At 48.3% G+C, this 17,361-nt stretch overlaps 1 protein-coding gene across 2 annotated transcripts in view; it reads right to left on the reverse strand.

Moving 5' to 3' along the window:
* Positions 1 to 17,361, reverse strand: part of LOC139557411 (plexin-A1-like) — a 271,441-nt gene that overhangs the window by 50,600 nt on the left and 203,480 nt on the right. For both annotated transcript variants that reach the window (XM_071372182.1, XM_071372181.1), the window contains exons 10-11: positions 15,326 to 15,526; positions 409 to 505 (exon numbers count right to left, since the gene is read on the reverse strand). In XM_071372182.1, the coding sequence (XP_071228283.1) occupies positions 409 to 505; positions 15,326 to 15,526 (298 nt within the window). The remainder of the gene's footprint in view (positions 1 to 408; positions 506 to 15,325; positions 15,527 to 17,361) is intronic.

The following is a 17,361-nucleotide window of genomic DNA, read 5'->3' on the forward strand; positions in this document are numbered from 1 at the left end:
AGAGAGGAGAGGAGAGGAGGGGAGAAGGGAGAGGACGGGAGAGAGGAGAGGAGGGGAGAGAGGGGAGGTGAGGAGGGGAGAGAAGAGGAGGAGAGAGAGGAGAAGAGGGGAGAGAGGAGAGGAGGGGAGAAGGGAGAGGAGGGAAGAGGGGAGTGAGGAGGGAAAAGAGAAGAGGAGGAGAGAGAGGAGAGGAGGGGAGAGGGGAGGTGAGGAGGGGAGAGAGAAGAGGAGGAGAGAGAGGAGGGGAGAGAGGAGGGGAGAGAGAGGAGGGGAGAGAAGAGAGGAGGGAGGAGAGGAGAGGAGGTGAGAGAGGAGAGGCGGTGAGAGAGGAAAAGAGGGGAAAGAGGAAAGGAGGAGAGAGAGGAGATTAGGGGAGAAGGGAGGAAAGAGGTTGAGGGGAGGTTTTACCTTGTATGTTGAAGGGGTTGTCGATGACTTGGTTGCCATTCCACACCACAGAGAGATCCACAGGCAGGTCACTGATGTCATTACCCTCATAGTCGTACTGGAAAGAGGGAGAGAAAGAGAAACAAACATTGATCAGTATCTACAGGCCTCATGGAGCCTGAACATTCAGTGTCAGTATTCACATCACTATGTGTGAGACAGAGCCATATTGGTATGATAGAAGGGGAGTAAGAGAAAGAGGAGAGAACCTCACTCTTCACCCAATCACAACACGTGCACCCAGAAACCCCCTCAAAGAACAAACTTTCTCAGAAATATGAACAGACACACAAACACACCCATCAGGTTTCCAATACCAATACTATACATCCAGTGCATATAGAGGTATATGTTGAGTTGAGGGGGAGGGAGAATGGGAGCGAAAGGAGGATGGAAATCTGGATAAATCTAAATGACTGTGAGGAGGCCATTAATTTACACATGAAATAAGTGGCAGAATTTAGGCGTGAAGAACGATGCCGAGGAGTAAGTGAAATTGGCATTTTCAATTTGTTCCCTGACACGTCTCATTTGGGCCCTGCGCTTCCTCCCAGCCTTGTGCCTCTTCCCATGGGCACCCAGTCAAATCAAATCAAATCAAAGATGATTGGTTGTGTATTGAGATTTGCAGGTGTTATAGCAGGTGCAGGTAAATGCTTATGTTACTAGCTCCAACACTGCAGTAGAATGTCTCGTAAATACAATACAAACACAAAATAAAATAAAAATATATATGAACAAAAATCATGAAATTACAGAAAGGGACCAATTAACAATCCTGAGTAGATATATTAGAGGGAGCATGTGTCAGAATGCAGAATATAAATATGTGGAGTGTATAGACAGTATATCATTGGAATGAAAATGGTATGTACAGTAGTAGGTATATTACGATGGGCTATGTTGAGAATACAGTATATACTGTACATACACAGTGAGTAAACAACAGTAAATAAACAGAATATGAGGTGGCCAGCATTCAATGACTCTATATACCTGGGGCATTAGTCTCAAGGTACAGGGCTGAGTACCGGGCAGACAGCCGATTAGTGATGTCTGATGGCAAGCTGTAGCGTCTCCGTTTGCTAGAAGGTAGTGAGAGTGAACAGACCGTGGCTCGGGTGGCTGAAGTCCTTGATGATCTTTTTGGCCTTCCTTTGACACCGAGTGTTCTAAATGTCCTGGAGGGCCGGCAGCATGTTCCCGTGACGCGTTGGGTTGCCCGCACCACCCTCTGGAGAGCCATGCGGTTGAGGGCATTGCAGTTGCCGTACCAGGCAGTGATGCAGCCCGACAGAATGCTCTCAATGCTGCATTTGTAGAAGTGTGTCAGGGTCTTAGAGGCCATACTGAATTTCTTCAGCCGCCTGTGGTTGCGCCTTCTTCACCACGGCGGCTGCCATTTCAGGTCCTCAGTGATGTGCACGCCAAGCTTTGACCCTCCACTGCGGCCCCGTCGATGTGGATGGGGGCGTGCCCCCTCTTCCGTCTCCTGTAGTCCACGATCAGCTCCTTTGTTTTTTGACATTGAGGAAGAGGTCATTTTCCTGGCCCACTCCGCCAGGGCTCTAACCTCTTCCCTGTAGGCCAGGGGTCCCCAATTACATCCAGCTGTGGGCCGTTTTTTCCTTGAGCGGATGGTTGGGGGCCGGAACATAGTAATAGATCATTTGTACACTGCAAATTGACCGTAAGAATCCCAAACAGATATAGTATAACTTTGACAAAAACAGAATTATTAAAAATTTTAATTACATTCTGATACGACCAAATTTGCCTCTATTTATGCGTGGGAATACTTGGGAACAGATTTCCTCAGTTAAAATCACTTTGAGCTGATTTCCTGATGATTTTATATCCAACAGAAAAGTTGGGGGACCAAATAAAATCCCCCTGCTGTAGGCTGTCTCGTCGTTGTTGGTAATCAGGACTCCCACTTTCGTGTCGTTAGCAAACTTGATGACTGAGTTGGAGTCGTGTGTAGCCACGCAGTCATGGGTGAACAGGGAGTACAGGAAGGGGCTGTGTTGAGGGTCAGCATAGAGGAGGTGATGTTGCCTACCCTCACCACCTGGGGTCGGCCCGTCAGGAAGTCCAGGACCCAGTTACACAGGGAGGACTTCAGACCCAGGGCCCGGAGCTTAGTGACAAGCTTGGAGAGAACTATGGTGTTGAAAGCAGAGCTGTAGTTGATGAACACCATTCTCACATACAGTAGCTATTCCTCTTGTCAAGGCGCTGTGCAGTGCGAGGGATTTGTTGGGGCGGTATGCAAATTGTAGTAGGTCTAATCTATCGGGCAAGTTGGAGGTGATATGGTCCTTGACTAGCCTCTCAAACCACTTCACGATGGCAGAGCTGTGTGCTATGGGGCAATATTCATTTAGTTCAGTTACCTTGAAGCAAGTGGGGATTACAGACTGGGATAGGGAGAGGTTGTATGTCTGTGAAGACTCCATTTTGCTGGTCTGCGCATGCACTGAGGACACGGCTTGGTATGCCTTCTGGGCCGGCAGCCTTGAGAGGGTTAACACGTTTGAAAGTCCTACTCACATCGGCTACAGAGATCAGTCAGAGAGTGGGCTGAGGTCTAACACACACTGTACTGTATGTACAGACCCCAGGAGCCCTTCACCCAGACTTTCTGGCCCAGCCTCCAACCTACGCATAGCCTGGCCATAAAGGCCAACCCCTAACCCACTCAATTAACACTGGTCTCCACATCTTATGCTGCATTGTTTATTTAGTTGCTTTCAGCTGTATTTACAGCCTTATTCAGTGATCTGACCTGAAAACTCCTATTTTGACTCACTCTACATCCAAAATGTCCCTTGCCTCTGTTACAAGAACCCATCTGGTAATTTTGACCTCAACCACTCTTGTCTGTTAAATCACAACACTAAACTGGGCAGGACATGGGATCCCACCCCAGCCCCCTACCCTGCCCATTCATCATTAATGAGTGAAGACCATGGACACCAGCAGTCTAACCCTGCTCCTGACACATCTCTGTGGTAGGCCCACATTAAACTTTAAACGCCACGATTAGTCCGCCTGCGACACAACGGCCACCAACCACCAAGACGCCCTGTTCTCCTTGCCGCCACCACCCTGCTTTATTTATGTGCCCATTTACAAGATGTCAATGACCCCATGATGCTAGCGTGACACCAACTCAACGGCCATGTCACTCACATGCACCAGACAGGTGGTTTACTGCAGGACCAGCCAGCACCAGGATAGAGATGGGAGAGAGTCAGGACTGGTGTCTCTTCACACCTAGATAGCTGGGAGAGAGTCAGGACTCGTGTCTTCATCACACCTAGAGAGCTGTTCCACTCTGTTCCTATGTGCTCCTCTCTGTTCCTCTCTGTTCCTCTCTGTTCCTCCCTGTTCCTCTCTGTTCCTCCCTGTTCCTCTCTGTTCCTCTCTGTTCCTCCCTGTTCCTCTCTGTTCCTCCCTGTTCCTCCCTGTTCCTCTCTGTTCCTCCCTGTTCCTCCCTGTTCCTCTCTGTTCCTCCCTGTTCCTCTCTGTTCCTCCCTGTTCCTCCCTGTTCCTCTCTGTTCCTCCCTGTTCCTCCCTGTTCCTCTCTGTTCCTCCCTGTTCCACTCTGTTCCTCTCTGTTCCTCCCTGTTCCTCCCTGTTCCTCTCTGTTCCACTCTGTTCCTCTCTGTTCCTCCCTGTTCCTCTCTGTTCCTCCCTGTTCCTCTCTGTTCCTCTCTGTTCCTCCCTGTTCCTCTCTGTTCCTCCCTGTTCCTCCCTGTTCCTCTCTGTTCCTCCCTGTTCCTCTCTGTTCCTCCCTGTTCCTCCCTGTTCTTCTCTGTTCCTCCCTGTTCCACTCTGTTCCTCTCTGTTCCTCCCTGTTCCTCTCTGTTCCTCCCTGTTCCTCCCTGTTCCTCCCTGTTCCTCTCTGTTCCTCCCTGTTCCTCTCTGTTCCTCCCTGTTCCTCTCTGTTCCTCCCTGTTCCTCTCTGTTCCTCTCTGTTCCTCCCTGTTCCTCTCTGTTCCTCCCTGTTCCTCCCTGTTCCTCCCTGTTCCTCTCTGTTCCTCCCTGTTCCTCCCTGTTCCTCCCTGTTCCTCCCTGTTCCTCTCTGTTCCTCCCTGTTCCTCTCTGTTCCTCCCTGTTCCTCCCTGTTCCTCCCTGTTCCTCTCTGTTCCTCTCTGTTCCTCCCTGTTCCTCTCTGTTCCTCCCTGTTCCTCCCTGTTCCTCCCTGTTCCTCTCTGTTCCTCCCTGTTCCTCTCTGTTCCTCCCTGTTCCACTCTGTTCCTCTCTGTTCCTCCCTGTTCCTCTCTGTTCCTCCCTGTTCCTCTCTGTTCCTCTCTGTTCCTCCCTGTTCCTCCCTGTTCCCCTCTGTTCCTCTCTGTTCCTCCCTGTTCCTCCCTGTTCCTCTCTGTTCCTCCCTGTTCCTCTCTGTTCCACTCTGTTCCACTCTGTTCCTCCCTGTTCCTCTCTGTTCCTCCCTGTTCCTCCCTGTTCCTCTCTGTTCCTCCCTGTTCCTCTCTGTTCCTCCCTGTTCCTCCCTGTTCTTCTCTGTTCCTCCCTGTTCCACTCTGTTCCTCTCTGTTCCTCCCTGTTCCTCTCTGTTCCTCTCTGTTCCTCCCTGTTCCTCCCTGTTCCTCCCTGTTCCTCTCTGTTCCTCCCTGTTCCTCTCTGTTCCTCCCTGTTCCTCTCTGTTCCTCCCTGTTCCTCTCTGTTCCTCCCTGTTCCTCTCTGTTCCTCCCTGTTCCACTCTGTTCCTCTCTGTTCCTCCCTGTTCCTCTCTGTTCCTCCCTGTTCCTCCCTGTTCCTCTCAGTTCCTCTCAGGTCCTCTCAGTTCCTCTCAGGTCCTCTCAGTACCTCCTCTGTTCCAGGATGAGTAATCATGCTCATGACTATGTCCTGGCCGGTGTGTGGAGGCTGTTGTGTGAAATGAATCAGCCATGCGAACAGAGAAAACCCAAGGTGAGCAGTAACATGTCCCTGACCTCATTAAGAACAACATACACATGAACCAGCATTTCATTCTTTATCATCTTTCCTCTCAATTAATTGTCTCCTGGAATTGCATGTCCTGGGCTATTCATATAGAGAGGAGGGCGCTCTGGTGTGTTTGTGAGTGTGAATGTGTGTGTGTAGGCTGGATATCCTGTGTCTGCTGGGCAGAAAAGTGCTGATGTTAACAAAACAGGCCAGATGCTGCTCGGGAGAGGTGGAAGAACCCAGTGCCTTTGTGCAGGTCACCCACAGATAATTAGTCATTTTGAAGGGGTACCTGCATGTGTGGTTAAAACATCAGCGAGGGGCCCGCCCCCTGCCCACCTAAGCAATGTTACTGAGAAACCCCCTTCCCCTCCTCTAGATGCCATCGCTCTCTCGCTTTCTGTCTCTCTCTCTTTGTATCTCTCTTTCTCTCTCTTTGTCTCTCTCTCTGTCTCTCTCGTTGTCTCTCTCTTTGTATCTATCTCTGTCTCTCTCGCTGTCTCTCTCTTTGTATCTCTCGTTGTCTCTCTCTCTTTCTCTCTCTTTGTCTCTCTCTCTGTCTCTCTCTTTGTATCTCTCTTTCTCTCTCTTTGTCTCTCTCTCTCTGACTCTTTATGTCTGTCTGTCTGTCTCTTTATGTCTGTCTGTCTGTCACTTTATGTCTGTCTGTCTGTCTGTCTGTCTGTCTGTCTCTTTATGTCTGTCTGTCTTTTTATGTCTGTCTGTGTGTCTCTTTATGTCTGTGTGTCTGTGTGTCTGTCTGTGTGTCTGTCTGTCTGTCTGTCTGTCTGTCTGTCTGTCTGTCTGTCTGTCTGTCTGTCTGTCTGTCTGTCTGTCTGTCTGTCTCTTTATGTCTGTCTGACTGTCTCTTTATGTCTGTCTCTTTATGTCTGTCTCTTTATGTTTATCTGTCTGTCACTTTATGTCTGTCTCTTTATGTCTGTCTGTCTGTCTGTCTTTTTATGTCTGTCTGTGTGTCTCTTTATGTCTGTCTGTGTGTCTCTTTATGTCTGTCTGTCTCTTTATGTCTGTCTGTCTGTCTCTTTATGTCTGTCTGTCTGTCTCTTTATGTCTGTCTGTCTGTCTGTCTGTCTGTCTGTCTGTCTGTCTCTTTATGTCTGTCTGTCTGTCTGTCTTTTTATGTCTGTCTGTGTGTCTCTTTATGTCTGTCTGTCTCTTTATGTCTGTCTGTCTGTCTCTTTAAATCTGCCTGTCTGTCTCTTTATGTCTGTCTATTTGTCTCTTTCTGTCTGCCTGTCTCTTTATGTCTGTCTGTTTGTCTCTTTATGTCTGTCTCTTTATGTCTGTATCTTTATGTCTGTCTGTCTCTTTATGTCTGTCTGTCTGTCTGTCTGTCTGTCTGTCTGTCTGTCTGTCTGTCTGTCTGTCTGTCTGTCTGTCTGTCTGTCTGTCTGTCTGTCTGTCTGTCTGTCTGTCTGTCTCTCTGGGGCAGGAATGTACCTGTTTCTATTCCATTTATAAGCCCATGCAACATACCCCAGCAGCATTTGAATAAAATGAAGTTGCTGCATGAAAGATTTCTTATTATATGGCGCGTGTATGTTGTCTGTGGGTTTACGCGTACACGTGTGCCTGTATGTTAACATGCCTGTGTAATATAAATACATTCATATGTCTACCAGAATCTAGATACACAAGCAATTCTGGTTGTACCATAAATCACTTAAAAACAGGCCAATATTGTGCTGATGCTGGGCGTCCAGAGTCTGGTACAGATAGTTAGAGTGTTCATGGGAAGCATTTCCATATGCCTGATTCTGGAGTTTTAAACCCCACTGGAGAACTGTGTATGCTATCTATACATACAGTACTGTATGTGCTTATGTGTCCATGAATGTGTATCGAGTCATGTGAGAGTGTATGTCCCTGCTGTGCAAGAATGTGCGATTGTGTGTTAAATGCAAGCACTAGGTTCAATAATGCATAAACAGACAGTGAACAAGTCTTATTGGCTCTATCCTTCTCAGATCTGAGACATGGCCAGACTAGGCTGTGTGTGTACTCCACAGGTAATACATGATAATAACAAGCATAATGGTCTACAACGCATCTTTCTTTGAGCAATGTCAAATAAGGACATGGTAGACAGTCTCACAGTCAAATTTGCTCTGTTGTTGTCACCCCTGTGGAAACACAAACATGAAATCTAATGCAATCCAAACAGCTTTTTGTTTAACAGCAGAATGGTACTCTGTGTGTGTGTCTTCTTCTCCCGCCCGATGGGCTCTGAGGAATGGAGGAAACACAGCACCAAACAGAGTTTACAGTTAAGTGGACCAACCTGTCCTCTCCAGCTCTGGGTCCATGGTGGTGGGGGTGGAGAGTGGAAGAGAGGGACTGAGCGGTCAGACCAGGCGGGAGTATTCTACTACCCTGCAGGCAATAAACACACAGCAGTAGTGGCTGTAGGACCGCCACCGGAGCATGGATCATGATGCTGGGACCAATCACCTTACATTCTGTTCTGTAACATAACCCCCCCCCCCTTCTTTCTGTTGTTCACTATCTCTTTCTGTTATTCTCTCTATGCTTCTCTCTGTCTCTCCTCCCACCTCTCTCTCCCTCTGCCCCATATAAAAACACATCTCTCCAGCTCCTCTGTTCCCTCGTCTCATTAGACGACCCATCCTTTCCTTCTCACCCTCTACTACCATTTTATTTTCTCCCTCAGTTAAAGGGACCTGCGCTGATCCCGGGGTTGCCAGTCGCTCTGCTGGACCAATACAATTCATCATCATGTTATCTGCACGGGAATGACTTAGATCCTATCAAAGCCACCTGACAGGCCTCGTCCTTTTCCTACCAAGGCTGAGAGACTGAAGCTGCTGAAGGGGAGATCCTGGACAAGATCTCCCCTCCTTTTCCCACTTCAATCATTGTGGGGGGGGGGCGGGGGGGGGGGTTCCAGAGGGGAGAGAGAGGCCAGCCATCTCCCAGAGAGGAAGCCAATATGATGAAGCTTTCCCTGATATGATCTCTCTGTATTTCTCCCCTGTGCTCCAAGCTCTCCTTCTGGCTCTCCCTCTCCACTCTAACTCCACTCTTTAGCTCGGAAAACTATTGCCAGTTTTGTACAACGCGACTCAGACCAGAGCATACCAGACCTATTTTCTCTCCATATCCCCGGATTTTTACCGCAAGCTCTGGACATTTACACCTGGATCTTGCAGCTAACTAGCTGCTATCCGAGTGACTATTGGCTAACATCAATTCCGGAGCAAACACCAATTATCCCGGAGCTAGCCAGCTGAAGAGTTCCATCAGCCACTCCTGGGCTACAATCACCTATCCGGACCCGTTTTACTGCCGATGCGGAGCCCCACCGGGCCTTCACGACTGGGATACCGACGTTATCTGCCCGAGGGAGTTATTCAACTGGCCCCTCCATCGCGACGTAACCTGAACGCCCATATGCTAACTGCGGCCCGCTAATCGTTAGCTGTCTTGAGCATATCGGCTGCTATCTGAACAGGTCTATCGAACAATCTTACGCCGCGGGCTAGCTTAGTGGAGGCCTCACTGCTCCATCTACGGCTGCCCCCTGGACACTATGATCACTTGGCTACATAGCTGATGCTTGCTTGACTGTCCATTAATTCACGGTACTCCATTCCGTTTATTTGTGTTTTATCTGTCGGCTCTGTGCTTTAACTCAGGATCTGTGTGTAGTTAATCCGACCCTCTCTGCCTAGCCGTCGCCATTTTTACCTGCTGCTGCTGTGTTAACTGACTAGCTGCTGTTATCTCACCTGTTGTTTTAGCTAGCTCTCCCAATCAAGACCTGCAATCACTTTATGCCTTATTGTATGTCTCCCTCAAATATCAATATGCCTTGCATACTGTTGTTCAGGCTAGTTATCATTGTTTTGGTTTGCAATGGACCCCGTAGTTCCACTCTCCGTACCTCCGATACCTCCTTTGTCCCACCCCCCACACATGCGGTGACCTCACCCATTGAGACCAGCATGTCCAGAGATACAACCTCTCTTATCATCACCCAGTGCCTGGGCTTGCCTCCGCTGTACCCACGCCCCACCATACCCCTGTCTGCACATTATGCCCAGAATCTATTCTACCACGCCCATAAATCTGCTCCTTTTATTCTTTGTCCCCAACGCTCTAGGCGACCAGTTTTGATAGCCTTTAGCCGCACCCTCATCCTACTACTCCTCTGTTCCTTGGGTGATGTGGAGGTAAACCCAGGCCCTGCATGTCCCCAGTCACCCTCATTTGTTGACTTCTGTGATCGAAAAAGCCTTGGCCTCATGCATGTCAACATCAGAAGCCTCCTCCCTAAGTTTGCCTTACTCACCGCTTTAGCACACTCTGCCAACCCTGATGTCCTTGCCGTGTCCGAATCCTGGCTTAGGAAGGCCACCAAAAATTCTGAGATTTCCATACCCAACTATAACACTTTCCGTCAAGATAGAACTGCCAAAGGGGGAGGAGTTGCAATCTACTGCAGAGATAGCCTGCAAAGTTCTGTCATACTTTCCAGGTCTATGCCCAAACAGTTCGAACTTCTAATTTTAAAAATTAATCTCTCCAGAAATAAGTCTCTCACTGTTGCCGCCTGCTACCGACCCCCCTCAGCTCCCAGCTGTGCCCTGGACACCATCTGTGAATTGATCGCTCCCCATCTAGCTTCAGAGTTTGTTCTGTTAGGTGACCTAAACTGGGATATGCTTAACACCCCGGCAGTCCTACAATCCAAGCTTGATGCCCTCAATCTCACACAAATCATCAAGGAACCCACCAGGTACAACCCTAAATCCGTAAACATGGGCACGCTAATAGACATTATCCTGACCAACCTGCCCTCCAAATACACCTCTGCTGTCTTCAATCAAGATCTCAGTGATCACTGCCTCATTGCCTGTATCCGCCACGGGTCCGCGGTCAAACGACCACCCCTCATCACTGTCAAACGCTCCCTAAAACACTTCTGCGAGCAGGCCTTTCTAATCGACCTGGCCCGGGTACCCTGGAAGGATATTGACCTCATCCCGTCAGTTGAGGATGCCTGGTCATTCTTTAAATGTTACTTCCTCACCATATTAGACAAGCATGCTCCGTTCAAAAAATGCAGAACCAAGAACAGATATAGCCCTTGGTTCACTCCAGACCTGACTGCCCTCGACCAGCACAAAAACATCCTGTGGCGAACTGCAATAGCATCGAAGAGCCCCCGCGATATGCAACTGTTCAGGGAAGTCAGGAACCAATACACGCAGTCAGTCAGGAAAGCAAAGGCCAGCTTTTTCAAGCAGAAATTTGCATCCTGTAGCTCTAACTCCAAAAAGTTCTGGGATACTGTAAAGTCCATGGAGAACAAGAGCACCTCCTCCCAGCTGCCCACTGCACTGAGGCTAGGTAACACGGTCACCACCGATAAATCCGTGATAATCGAAGACTTCAACAAGCATTTCTCAATGGCTGGCCATGCCTTCCTCCTGGCGACTCCAACCTTGGCCAACAGCCCCGCCCCCTCCGCTGCTACTCGCCCAAGCCTCCCCAGCTTCTCCTTTACCCAAATCCAGATAGCAGATGTTCTGAAAGAGCTGGAAAACCTGGACCCATACAAATCAGCTGGGCTTGACAATCTGGACCCCCTATTTCTGAAACTGTCCGCCGCCATTGTCGCACCCCCTATCACCAGCCTGTTCAACCTCTCCTTCGTATCATCTGAGATCCCCCAAGGATTGGAAAGCTGCCGCGGTCATCCCCCTCTTCAAAGGGGGAGACACCCTGGACCCAAACTGTTACAGACCTATATCCATCCTGCCCTGCCTATCTAAGGTCTTCGAAAGCCAAGTCAACAAACAGATCACTGACCATCTCGAATCCCACCGTACCTTCTCCGCTGTGCAATCCGGTTTCCGAGCCGGTCATGGGTGCACCTCAGCCACGCTCAAGGTACTAAACGATATCATAACCGCCATCGATAAAAGACATTACTGTGCAGCCGTCTTCATCGACCTGGCCAAGGCTTTCGACTCTGTCAATCACCATATTCTTATCGGCAGACTCAGTAGCCTCGGTTTTTCTAATGACTGCCTTGCCTGGTTCACCAACTACTTTGCAGACAGAGTTCAGTGTGTCAAATCGGAGGGCATGTTGTCCGGTCCTCTGGCAGTCTCTATGGGGGTACCACAGGGTTCAATTCTCGGGCCGACTCTTTTCTCTGTATACATCAATGATGTTGCTCTTGCTGCGGGCGATTCCCTGATCCACCTCTACGCAGACGACACCATTCTATATACTTCCGGCCCTTCCTTGGACACTGTACTATCTAACCTCCAAACGAGCTTCAATGCCATACAACACTCCTTCCGTGGCCTCCAACTGCTCTTAAACGCTAGTAAAACCAAATGCATGCTTTTCAACCGTTCGCTGCCTGCACCCGCACGCCCGACTAGCATCACCACCCTGGACGGTTCCGACCTAGAATATGTGGACATCTATAAGTACCTAGGTGTCTGGCTAGACTGCAAACTCTCCTTCCAGACTCATATCAAACATCTCCAATCCAAAATCAAAGCAAGAATCGGCTTTCTATTCCGCAACAAAGCCTCCTTCACTCACGCCGCCAAACTTACCCTAGTAAAACTGACTATCCTACCGATCCTCGACTTCGGCGATGTCATCTACAAAATAGCTTCCAATACTCTACTCAGCAAACTGGATGCAGTTTATCACAGTGCCATTCGTTTTGTTACTAAAGCACCTTATACGACCCACCACTGCGACCTGTATGCCCTAGTCGGCTGGCCCTCGCTACATGTTCGTCGTCAGACCCACTGGCTCCAGGTCATCTACAAGGCTATGCTAGGTAAAGTGCCGCCTTATCTCAGTTCACTGGTCACGATGGCTACACCCACCCGCAACACGCGCTCCAGCAGGTGTATCTCACTGATCATCCCTAAAGCCAAAACCTCATTTGGACGCCTTTCCTTCCAGTTCTCTGCTGCCTGCGACTGGAACGAATTGCAAAAATCTCTGAAGTTGGAGACTTTTATCTCCCTCAACAACTTTAAAAATCTGCTATCCGAGCAGCTAACCGATCGCTGCAGCTGTACATAGTCCATCTGTAAACTACCCACCCAATTTACCTACCTCACCCCCCATACTGCTTTTATTTATTTACTTTTCTGCTCTTTTGCACACCAGTATCTCTTCTTGCACATGATCATCTGATGATTTATCACTCCAGTGTTAATCTGCTAATTTGTAATTATTCGATTTATTGCCTACCTCATGCCTTTTGCACACATTGTATATAGATTCTCTTTTTTTTTTCTACCATGTTATTGACTTGTTTATTGTTTACTCCATGTGTAACTCTGTGTTGTCTGTTCACACTGCTATGCTTTATCTTGGCCAGGTCGCAGTTGCAAATGAGAACTTGTTCTCAACTAGCCTACCTGGTTAAATAAAGGTAAAATAAAAAAAATAAAAAATAAAAATAACTGATCAAATAGTATGGTGGAAGGACTCTAAAACTGACCTACAGATACAGGATATGAGCTAGTTAGATCATGAATGACATCATCCTTATGGGATAGCTTGGCCTCAGCAGCCAATTTTAATTGGCATGTATTTCTTACTAAGAGAAGGTGTAGGTGCTCCGCAGGATTGATGTTAACTCTCCAACTCAGTCCTCTGTGTCTGCAAGACCTATTCACACAAACACACCTACACACACACCTACACACACACCTACACACACACACACACACACACACACACACACACACACACACACACACACACACACACACACACACACACACACACACACACACACACACACACACACACACACACACACACACACACACACACACACACACTCCAACATGCTCCGTCGATACACATGAATCCATCCATCCACACATACACCAACACTCCTCTCTGGAGATTGATGGTAAACACTAGGTTGACTACAGTGTCTCTACAGTGTAAACACTAGAGCAGGATGGATGTGCCGTGTCCTCTGTTCTCTGGTCAGCAGAGAGACGGGCCGATGAGCTAATAAACTCAATGATAGTCCACAGCACACGGCAGAACACACTACAGTGCACCTCTCTTGTTTACTCAATCGATCCGCCTGGCTCTCTCTCTCTCTCTATCTCCGTCTCTCGCTCCCTTAACGAATGTTCATGTTTTATTAACTGTTCGCATTTTAGAGACGAAGAGGTCAATACACCTCAAGCACACGCCGACAACTAACTACTACTGATCTAATGATGAGAGGATCTATCTGGGGCTCTCACAGGAGGCCTGGGGCTCTCACAGGAGGCCTGGGGCTCTCACAGGAGGCCTGGGCTCCATCACAGGTCAAGGCTGGTGCCCTGCTACAGGGTCTACCTGGAGTTCTGCCTGCACTGTTTATTCTGCCCTCAGTGAGAGAAGTGGACTTTCTGGTTCAGTAAAGTGACGTGGCCAGTGAGAGGGAACGAGCCATCCTTGAGGGCTGAATGAGGCCTGCTGGGTACAGTGAAGGCATGTTAAAGGAACTTGGGTCTGTCTGACAAGTTAGAAAAAGCTGTGGTCTTCCTTCCGTATGACCACCCCGTGCCACGGTAAATATGCTAATAACTTAATTTAATAAGAAAGCTCTGAACAGAGACATGCTGCACTCGCGCTAAATCACAGAATGTTAAGTAATTGGTCTAATTTAACTGACGTGATTTCACTGTGGAAATGAACACGACTGAAATTGCCGTTCCATATTAAAATTGCCAGCTTGTCTGGCTTGCTGAGTAGTGGCAACGACATGTTACAGTATGTCTCCCTGCCTCCCTCTGCCACCAGCAGCACACTGACTGACTGACTGACTGACTGACTGACTGACTGACTGACTGACTGACTGACTGACTGACTACACAGAGAAGGCAGAGGGATGCAGGTTGGACTAGCCTCGCCCTACAAGCTGAAAAACGTACATTATAAACACCATTTGGTGCATGATGCATACTAACCATAACAACATATCATGCTGTCTGTTACCATGAGACAGCTACAATGTTTTCTTGGCCCTGATGATCCCCTTATTGTGTAGCCAGTTGCTTGGCAGCCCTAGCTGATTGTTTACACCCATATAGCTTTGTCTGCGGCTCATATCCAATGGAGAAATGGCATGCCATTGGCTGAGCGGGCAGAGGCTGTTGATTTGAAATGGCTGCGACAGCAAACAGTCGATAAAGGCCTGTTTAGTGAGACAGCTCTCCTCGCGCTCTTAGCTGCGTAATTAGGTTCCCTTCAGAAGCGCCAAGAGTTTCTCGAGTGAGAGGGGAGAGAGAGTACTATAATGGGCATCAATAAAGGAGTGCAGACGAGTGTCATGCCTCTGTCAAACGCACGGGACCACTCTACCCGTTAATGACTGCAGATGGGCGGCAGTCCGTCAAAGTGAATATACAGCTGCGTGTTTCATCAGGCTGAGCTAGCTGAACAAACCTACGGCTCAATGGGAGAAAAAGAGAGAGAGAGAGTGGGGAAACAGAGGAGAGAGAGAGAGAGAGAGAGCAGGAAAGAGGGAGGGAGGTGGGAGAAAGGAGAGCATGGTAGATAATGGCTGAGGATGGATGCTGCTGGTTCTATTATAACTAAACTGGCAGATATCAAAAGAACAGGGGAGAGAGGAAGGGGGAACCAAAGGGAGGTAAAAGCAAGAAGATAGAAACACTCAGGCTGGCATTTAATTTTTTTTTAAAGGAAGGTGATCACACTGATACACACAGAGAGAGAATCACACATAAACAAACACAACCTCTATCATGCATTACCTATGACTACACTGTATGACTAGGATGGTGGTTGGGTTGGGGGTGGTAGTACGGTACAGAATGGGGTGGAGGACAGCAGAATAAGACAGGACAGTTATGGTAATCACCGAGGTCCTCTGACACTGGATGCTGGTGCTGTTGAAGCGCAGGGCGGTGACGCTGTAGGTGGCTCCCTGGATGTGGAAGATACACTCGTAGTTCCTCTGTCCAGACTGGGGCTGAGGCAGGTTCTTAGCCAGCAGGGTGATGGGCTTCATCACCCCCACTGGGATGTAGATCTGGGTGGATGGCAGGATCTGGGGACACTCCTGGGAACAGGGAGAGAGACCATGGTTAGGCTCCTATTCTGTAAGCAGCTAGAACTAAGGAAATGGAGGACTGGACATTTACTGGACTGGAAAAGTATGTGGACACCCCTTCAAATTAGTGGATATCAACTATTTCAGCCACACCCATTGCTGACAACTGTAAAAAAAAAAAAAAAAAAAAAAGAGCACACAGCCATGCAATCTCCACAAACATTGGCAGTAGAATAGCCTGTACTGAAGAGCTCAGTGACTTTCAACGTGGCACTGTCATAGAATGGCACCTTTCCCTGGTCAACTGGAAGACCTGTTATTGGGAAGTCAAAACGTCTAAGAGCAACAACGTCTCAATCGTGAAGTGGTAGGCCACACAAGCTCACAGAACGGGACAGTGCTGAAACGTGTAGCGGGTAAATATCGTCTGTCCTCGATTGCAACATTCACTACCCCATAAGACATGCCACAAGAGGTCTCTTCACAGTCCGCAAGTCCAGAACAGACTATGGGAGGCGCACAGTACTACATAGAGCCATGACTACATGGAACTCTATTCCACATCAAGTAACTGACGCAGCAGTAAAATTAGATTTAACAAACTCCTTATGGAACGGCGGGGACTGTGAAGCAACACAAACATTGGCACAGACACATGCATACACACACACGATAACATACACACTATACATACACATGGATTTAGTCATGCAGATATGTGGTAGTGGTGGAGTATGGGCCTGAGGGCACACAGTGTGTTGTGAAATCTGTGATTGTATTCTTTTAAAATTGTATAAACTGCCTTAATTTTGCTGGACCCCAGTAAGAGTAGCTGCTGCTTTGGCAGCACCTAATGAGGATCCATAATAAATATAAATACTAATACAAATATCGAGTTCCAAACTGCCTCTGGAAGCAACATCAGCAGAATAACTGTTCGTCGGGAGCTTCATGAAATGGGTTTCCATGGCCGAGCAGCTGAACACAGGCCTAAGTGCCAAGCGTGTTCAATGCCAAGCGTCGGCTGGAGTTGTGTAAAGCTCGCTGCCATTGGACTCTGGAGCAGTGGAAACTCGTTCTCTGGAGTGATGAATGACGCTTCACCGTCTGGCAGTCCGACGAACGAATCTAAGTGTGGCGGAGGCCAGGAGAACACTACCTGCCCCAATGCATAGTGCCAACTGTAAAGTTTGGTGGACGAGGTCTGGTCTGGGGCTGTTTTTCATGGTTCGGGCTAGGCCCCTTAGTTCCAGTGAAGGGAAATCTTAACGCTAAAGCATACAATGACATTCTAGACGATTCTGTGCTTCCAACTTTGTGGCAGTTTGGGAAAGGCCCTTTCCTGTTTCAACATGACAATGCCCCCATGCACAAAGCCAGGTCCATACAAAAATGGTTGGTCGAGATCGGTGTGGAAGAACTTGACTAGGATGAATTGGGAATGCCAATTGTGAGCCAGGCCTAATCGCCCAACATCAGTGCCCGACCTCACTAATGCTCTTATGGCTGAATGGAAGCAAGACCCCGCAGCAATGTTCCAACATCTAGTGGAAAGTCTTCCCAGAAGTGTGGAGGCTGTTATAGCAGCAAAGGGGGGACCAACTGTGTATTAATGCCCATGATTTTGGAATGAGATGTTGGACGAGCCATGTAGTGTAAATATAGCAATGCAGTTGTACTGTAGATGGCATTAGTGATTTTGAAAGCGGTCTTGATGCACAGTGTGTGAGCTTTAAGCACAGAGTTATACAACATGTTGTGAGGAAGACAGAGGAATGCAGTATTTCTAATTGTATGAAGCCATGTAATGGCCCTAATTGCTCAGAGAAACTGGCATATTTCTG

Source organism: Salvelinus alpinus, chromosome 28, assembly GCF_045679555.1.
Source record: "Salvelinus alpinus chromosome 28, SLU_Salpinus.1, whole genome shotgun sequence".
NCBI lineage: Eukaryota > Metazoa > Chordata > Actinopteri > Salmoniformes > Salmonidae > Salvelinus > Salvelinus alpinus.